At 38.9% G+C, this 8,728-nt stretch overlaps 1 protein-coding gene across 3 annotated transcripts in view; it reads right to left on the bottom strand.

The window, feature by feature from the left end:
• Positions 1-8,246, bottom strand: part of ints10 (integrator complex subunit 10) — a 37,336-nt gene extending 29,090 nt beyond the window's left edge. For 2 of the 3 annotated variants that reach the window (XM_083785109.1, XM_083785108.1), the window contains exons 1-5: positions 8,016-8,151; positions 4,651-4,849; positions 3,402-3,469; positions 540-643; positions 1-118 (exon numbers count right to left, since the gene is read on the bottom strand). The exon at positions 1-118 is cut by the window's left edge and continues 22 nt beyond it. In XM_083785109.1, the coding sequence (XP_083641235.1) occupies positions 1-118; positions 540-643; positions 3,402-3,469; positions 4,651-4,779 (419 nt within the window). In that variant the 5' untranslated portion in view covers positions 4,780-4,849; positions 8,016-8,151. Of the gene's footprint in view, positions 119-539; positions 644-3,401; positions 3,470-4,650; positions 4,850-8,015; positions 8,152-8,199 lie in introns of those variants that run through there. The other variant, XM_083785107.1, reaches the window with a different exon arrangement.
• Positions 8,247-8,728: the final 482 nt, after the last annotated feature.

Below are 8,728 nucleotides of genomic sequence, written 5' to 3'. Positions count from 1 at the left end.
GGGAATCTCTTCAGGAGCAGCAACAACATCTCAGCTTTCTCCAACGTGTTGAAACATTGTTCTGTCGCTTTGAGCAGCATCTCACACTGCACTCTGCCCGGCAACGTCTCAAACACACCTGGAATAAATATGAATAATATGAATACACTGAATACACCTGGAATAAATAATAATAGATTTAAATACACTGTAAATCTCACACTGCGTTCATGATTTGAGGCTTTTTGTTAATAAACGGACCAATCCTAAAAGCAAACTTTGGAAGCCAATGAGGAATATGAAATATGATCACATGCCTATAGAGATACCGTGTACCGATCGGTGGGATGGGCCTCTACAAGATCTACAAGCTCATAGCGCGCCACCGAGTGGCACGCTACGAGCTTGTAGGTCTGCTATTTTTGAAAAATCGAAGAACGACTGACATTTTTAGAATCTGATCTCAGGTCAGAATGGGTTAATCAGACCAGTGTGTGTCCAGTGGAAACCTCGTATGAATCTGATCTCAGGTCAGAACGGGTTAACAATATAATATGTACCTTGTAAAAAGGCGGACTGTTTGTCCTGACAGTCTTGGCGCAGAGCAGACGTGATCACACCGATCTCTCTCCACACCACGGGCTGCTCTGGGAAGTTTAGAAACCTGAGAAATAATATCAAATATATATAGAACATAAAGATATAATATAATAATATAATATATATAATATAATATAGATATGTTAATGTAAAGAGGACGCAGTCTTTCTTGACCTTGGCCTATGCACGCCTTCTTCTTGTAGATTTCAGCTCGGCATTTAATACAATACAGCCACATAACTTAACCCATTCTGCGCGGGAACCCCTTTTGGTGTTAGCATCATGTCATGCTTTAGCTATTGAAAAATAGCAGATCTACAAGCTCATAGCGCGCCACCGAGTGGCGCGCTAAGAGCTTGTAGGTCTGCTATTTTTTTTAAATCGAAGAACCACTGACATAGAAACACAGCTTTATCAGAAAACTGTCAGGATGTAGAAGACATTTTTAGAATCTGATCTCAGGTCAGAATGGGTTAATAAAGCGGTTGAGGCCTTAATGTCCATCCTCTTATTATTAGATGGTACCATTCATTCATTTTTAACTAAACGTACACAAAGAACCCTGAGTACTGGAGCACCCCAGGGCTGCGTTAGCTCACCTGTCCTTTTTTACTCTGTACACAAATGAGTGTAGAAGTGGCAACCCGAACAAGCCCTTCTGGATAAGGATGGGGATTTAGCCGACTGCTTTTGAGAGCTACAGAGCTTTGGAAAGTGGTGTGACGACAACCACCTTATTCTTAATGTTAAAGGAGAATTCCATGCTAGAATGCTTTCTTATCTTTCTTACCTTTCTTTGTAGTTGTTACGTCCCCACCAAAGAGGTCCAGGTGTTATTTTGTGCAAAAACTCCTTATTGGCTATTTTCCCTACCATAAACCCTCAATGAATTGCATTGCATTGAATGGGAATTGTATGGGGCTATGGGGTGTTATGCTAGTTCGCTTATTTCCATCGAAATAAGTAGTAAAGTGTGCCGCTTGGGATATTATTTACATTATGAAGAGATGATATATACAAAGAAATTATAATTTTGAGTGATGGAAATAAGCGAATTAGCACAACACTCCATAGCCCCATTCAATTCCCATTCAATTCAATGCAATTCATTGAGGGCTTATGGTAGGGGAAATAGCCAATAAGGAGCTTTTGCACAAAATAACACCTGGACCTCATTGGTGGGGACGTAACAACTACAAAGAAAGGTAAGAAAGCCTTTTAGTATGGAATTCTCCTTTAAGAAGACACAGGAGATGGTGTTTGACCCCAAGAGTATTGGTGACCACAGGCCTGTGGTCACCAATACTCGACCATCTCACAGGTCTCCTCATATCTGTATTGACAACTGCACATGTTGACAGTCTCTGTAGTAAACTACAGCAAAGACTGCACTTCCTCCGACGTCTCAGGGTTCATGGTGTTGACCAAAGATTTATGTTAGTGTTCTATCGAGCAGTCTTGGAAAGCCTGGTCAGGTTTGGCATCAGTTTGGTTCGGTAATCTCTCAGTGCAACTGAGGTCCAAATTGTTCAGATTGGTGCAGACTGCAGGGAAGATCATAGGGGTAAGACAACTCCCCTCTCTGCTGTCTATTTATGAGCAGGCTACATTAAAACAGGCTCAAAGAATCGTCAGTGATGTTACCCATGTTTTAAATGGTGAGTTTGTACTTCTGCCCTCTGGGAGAAGATACAAAGAACCAAAGTGGAAGTACATCAGATTTAAAAAATCGTTTGTACCAGCATCAACTAGGATGCTGAACGAGGCTCTGAAACAGCAGTAACTGCGTGAGGCTAGATTATCCACATCATGTGTAATGTTGTGTCTTCCTCTGTAATGTATTCTTGTTGTCATTGATGTTTATGTGTGGCTGTAGCTGGGGTGAAAGCCCAAGACAAATTTCCCTTGTGGACAATAAAGTTTACCTTGACCTTCTGTGGTCTCCAACATTACACCTAGATACATGTTTAAGCATTTATTTCATATTTACATGTCTTCTGTGGTCTCTAACATTACACCTAGCTACATGTTTAAGCATTTATTTCATATTAAACATGTCTTCTGTGGTCTCCAACATTACACCTAGCTACACGTTTAAGCATTTATTTCATATTTACATGTCTTCTGTGGTCTCTAACATTACACCTAGCTACATGTTTAAGCATTTATTTCATATTTACATGTCTTCTGTGGACTCTAACATTACACCCAGCTACATGTTTAAGCATTTATTTCATATTTACATGTCTTCTGTGGTCTCTAACATTACACCTAGCTACATGTTTAAGCATTTATTTCATATTAAACATGTCTTCTGTGGTCTCCAACATTACACCTAGCTACACGTTTAAGCATTTATTTCATATTTACATGTCTTCTGTGGTCTCTAACATTACACCTAGCTACATGTTGAAGCATTTTGATTTATTTCATATTTACATGTCTTCTGTGGTCTCTAACATTACACCTAGCTACATGTTTAAGCATTTATTTCATATTTACATGTCTTCTGTGGACTCTAACATTACACCTAGCTTCATGTTTAAGCATTTATTTCATATGATGTTGGATAGGAATTTGCGGAGACTCTCTGTATCTCACACACACACACACACACACACACACACACACACACACACACACACACACACACACACACACACACACACACACACACACACACACACACACACACACACACACACACACACACACACACCACTGATGATATATTATTAATGTTAGAGATATGAATGTTTATCATTCATTCTCAAATTATATTTACATAGTTTTATTTATAATTTATAATTAAATCTACTTACATGTCATACAGCAGGCGACCTGCGGGGGCAGTCCTCTCTGCATTCCGTTCGATCATGTACATCTCGTACTGAAAAGATACAATATAAACAAAACAAATGAATAATAATAATAATAATAATAATAACAACAACTAATTAAAGCTACATGCAGCCATCCCTGTCCACGTTAACCCATTTAGGCTAGACGTCGAAATTTAAAAAATGTCTTCTAAATCCTGACAGTTATCTGAAATACCTATGTTTCTATGTTCTATGTTTCTATGTCAAGGACCCCAACAATTATAACCCATTCTGAACGGGAACCCATTTTGGTGTTAGCATCATGTTATGCTTTAGCTATTGAAAAATAGCAGATCTACAAGCTCATATCGCGCCACCGAGTGGCGCGCTACGAGCTTGTAGGTCTGCTATTTTTGAAAAATCGAAGAACGACTGACATTTTTAGAATCTGATCTCAGGTCAGAATGGGTTAATCAGACCAGTGTGTGTCCAGTGGAAACCTCGTATGAATCTGATCTCAGGTCAGAATGGGATAAGTAATCGGCCGCCGACCCCCACCTGAAAATATGTAGTTCCAGGGACCCCCCCCCCCTCCCAGAAGCAAAGATTTGAGTTTAAAACGTTCACTCTGAAAGAATATCTTCCGCCGTAGTCTGAAAACCCACCTTTTCAGACTCCATCATGGCCCATAGCACTTACCCCACCCCCTTAGATAGCATTTCTGTAGACTTATACAGACTTATAGCATGTTATGAAGACAGCACTATAATTGCATTGTATGTAGTCATAGCACGCCATAGTACATATGTATAGCATAGTATAGTATATATGTATAGTTTATATGTATAGTTTCATTATATAGATATTCCACTGTTACTTTCTTAGCTTACGCATGTTTCATGATAAATGCTTTTTATGTGATGTATTCCCATGCTTTTTTTGTTCTTGCTTAATGTAAGTCGCTCTGGATTAAGAGCGTCTGCTAAATGCCTAAATTGTAAAGTGTTACCTGGATATTGAAGTCACTAAGGTAGAGGGTTACACCATAAAGTGTTACCTGGATATTGAAGTCACTAGGGTAGAGGGTTACACCATAAAGTGTTACCTGGATATTGAAGTCACTAGGGTAGAGGGTTACACCATAAAGTGTTACCTGGATATTGAAGTCACTAGGGTAGAGGGTTACACCATAAAGTGTTACCTGGATATTGAAGTCACTAGGGTAGAGGGTTACACCATAAAGTGTTACCTGGATATTGAAGTCACTAGGGTAGAGGGTCCGGGCCGTGATCAACCAGGCCTTGGCGGCACACGGGTCTTCTGTCACCAGATCTCTGGCTCTCTTGACCAGGAACTCACAGTCCTTCTGAGCAGACATGGTGGTCCTCTGGGGGTCCTCTGGGGTCCTCTGGGGGTCCTCTGGGGGTCCTCTGGGGGTCTGTCTCCTTCTAGGAAAACAGGCAGAAACTAGATAAAGTGTCTCCTATGAAAACAGGTAGAAACTAGATAGTGTCTCCTATGAAAACAGGCAGAAACTAGATAAAGTGTCTCCTTTTTTTTAACCTAGCATCTGTTTACTAGGATAGCAGGTATAAACAATGAACCTAGCATCTGTTTACTAGGATAGCAGGTATAAACAATGAACCTAGCATCTATTTACTAGGATAGCAGGTATAAACAATGAACCTAGCATCTGTTTACTAGGATAGCAGGTATAAACAATGAACCTAGCATCTGTCTAGACCGTTTTCAACCAGGGGTCCTTGGGGGGGGGGGGGGGGGGGGTTCCAGGTGGTCCAGGGACCACCAGGGGTCCTGGGGGGGGTACCAGGTGGTCCCCATCCAGCTAAATGATAGAGAGTTGGTAAATGGACCCTTAGAGATCTTTAACTCTTGAGACAGTAAAATGAAACCAAATGGACCTTCATTTTACTCTCTCAAGATAAGAGTTAAATTATTGTTAAACATTGCATTAGTTAATTTACAAGAATTAGAGAATTAGAGAATGTAGAATAATTGTTATTTTGATCAACGTTTGTCTGTTATCTCTCCTAATGGTACCAACATCATGTTATCTCTCCTAATGGTACCAACATCATGTTATCTCTCCTAATGGTACCAACATCATGTTATCTCTCCTAATGGTACCAACATCATGTTATCTCTCCTAATGGTACCAACATCATGTTATCTCTCCTAATGGTACCAACATCATGTTATCTCTCCTAATGGTACCAACACCATGTTATCTCTCCTAATGGTACCGACATCATGTTATCTCTCCTAATGGTACCAACATCATGTTATCTCTCCTAATGGTACCAACATCATGTTATCTCTCCTAATGGTACCAACATCATGTTATCTCTCCTAATGGTACCAACATCATGTTATCTCTCCTATGGTACCAACATCATGTTATCTCTCCTAATGGTACCAACATCATGTTATCTCTCCTAATGGTACCAACACCATGGTATCTCTCTTAATGGTACCAACATCATGTTATCTCTCCTAATGGTACCAACACCATGTTATCTCTCCTAATGGTACCAACATCATGTTATCTCTCCTAATGGTACCAACACCATGTTATCTCTCCTAATGGTACCAACATCATGTTATCTCTCCTAATGGTACCAACACCATGTTATCTCTCCTAATGGTACCAACATCATGCTGTCTCTCCTAATGGTACCAACATCATGTTATCTCTCCTAATGGTACCAACATCATGTTGTCTCTCCTAATGGTACTAACATCATGTTATCTTATCTCTCCTAATGGTACCAACACCATGTTATCTCTCCTAATGGTACCAACATCATGTTATCTCTCCTAATGGTACCAACATCATTTTTATCTCTCCTAATGGTACCAACATCATGTTATCTCTCCTAATGGTACCAACATCATGTTATCTCTCCTAATGGTACCAACATCATGTTATCTCTCCTAATGGTACCAACACCATGTTATCTCTCCTAATGGTACCGACATCATGTTATCTCTCCTAATGGTACCAACATCATGTTATCTCTCCTAATGGTACCAACATCATGTTATCTCTCCTAATGGTACCAACACCATGTTATCTCTCCTAATGGTACCAACATCATGTTATCTCTCCTAATGGTACCAACATCATGTTATCTCTCCTAATGGTACCAACATCATGTTATCTCTCCTAATGGTACCAACACCATGTTATCTCTCCTAATGGTACCAACATCATGTTATCTCTCCTAATGGTACCAACATCATTTTATCTCTCCTAATGGTACCAACATCATGTTATCTCTCCTAATGGTACCAACATCATGTTATCTCTCCTAATGGTACCAACATCATGTTATCTCTCCTAATGGTACCAACACCATGTTATCGCTCCTAATGGTACCAACATCATGTTATCTCTCCTAATGGTACCAACACCATGTTATCTCTCCTAATGGTACCAACATCATGTTATCTCTCCTAATGGTACCAACATCATTTTATCTCTCCTAATGGTACCAACATCATGTTATCTCTCCTAATGGTACCAACATCATGTTATCTCTCCTAATGGTACCAACATCATGTTATCTCTCCTAATGGTACCAACACCATGTTATCGCTCCTAATGGTACCAACATCATGTTGTCTCTCCTAATGGTACCAACATCATGTTATCTCTCCTAATGGTACCAACATCATGTTATCTCTCCTAATGGTACCAACATCATGTTATCTCTCCTAATGGTACCACCAACATCATGTTATCTCTCCTAATGGTACCAACATCATGTTGTCTCTCCTAATGGTACCAACATCATGTTATCTCTCCTAATGGTACCAACATCATGTTATCTCTCCTAATGGTACCAACATCATGTTATCTCTCCTAATGGTACCAACATCATGTTATCTCTCCTAATGGTACCAACATCATGTTATCTCTCCTAATGGTACCAACATCATGTTATCTCTCCTAATGGTACCAACATCATGTTGTCTCTCCTAATGGTACCAACATCATGTTATCTTATCTCTCCTAATGGTACCAACATCATGTTATCTCTCCTAATGGTACCAACATCATGTTATCTCTCCTAATGGTACCAACATCATGTTATCTCTCCTAATGGTACCAACATCATGTTATCTCTCCTAATGGTACCAACATCATGTTGTCTCTCCTAATGGTACCAACATCATGTTATCTCTCCTAATGGTACCAACATCATGTTATCTCTCCTAATGGTACCAACATCATGTTATCTCTCCTAATGGTACCAACATCATGTTATCTCTCCTAATGGTACCAACATCAATCCAGCATGGAATTGTGGACAACATATTATCCAACAATAACAACAATATTCTTTAGTTTTGGGTCTGAGAGGCTAAATGTCATCAAATGGTGGTTCCGTGGCTCAAATACAGAATGATGTGAAAAGGGTTGAAAACCAGTGTTCTATCAGATGTAAATAGCATTGTGTACATGATGTGTAATACTGTGTATTGTGGATCAACACACGCTTGAAATGTACTGTAATTCTGCAAACTGTTAATAAATATTTCAATCAATCAATCAATTTATAGTCGAGTTAATAAAAGAATGAAAAATACCTCTGAATCCTTGTTTGTTCTTCTTGCTGATTAAAGATGATGAATTACATTTCGCTCCAAACTTCCTGAAACCCTAACGATGTGTTTATGTGTTTATAAATGATGTGTTTAATAGTTTGTTAAACGGAAATGTTTGTTTGTTTGTTTGTTTGTTTACTTTAATGTAAAAACGCAAAATAAAAACCTGTTTTCATTTAGCGCGTCCAAAACAAGACATGCACGTTGATGACGTCACGAAGCCATTGGGAGGCGCGCACAAGTGACGTCGGCGCCATGTGTGTAAAACATAAGGTAATTTATTTTGCCCTCAGATCTAAAGCTCCCAAACAAAAGGGAAAATAGACGATCTACAAGCTCACAACGCCTTGCAGTGCGAGCTTATACAGTCTATGAGTGCGAGGCGCTGTGAGCTTGTAGATCGTCTATTTCTCTTAAATTGGGACAATTTGATCAATATTCACCAGTTATTATAGTATAGTTAAATGTTGATTAACTTTTGATGCAGTAATTAATGTTTATATTATATTATATTATATTATATTATATTATATTATATTATATTATATTATATTATATTATATTATATTATATTATATTATATTATATTATAGCTAATTCCGTCTGATCCATAGCTCTAATATCCTCTGCTCCATAGCTCTAATGCTACTGAACCATAGCTCCATAGGAAAACTATTCCTCTTCCAGATGAGCAG

The sequence above is a fragment of the Protomyctophum parallelum genome, assembly GCF_964188405.1.
Source record: "Protomyctophum parallelum genome assembly, chromosome: 16".
NCBI classification, from domain to species: domain Eukaryota; kingdom Metazoa; phylum Chordata; class Actinopteri; order Myctophiformes; family Myctophidae; genus Protomyctophum; species Protomyctophum parallelum.
The sequence above is the reverse complement of the archived record's forward strand: the minus strand, read 5'-3'. Positions and strand labels throughout refer to the sequence as shown.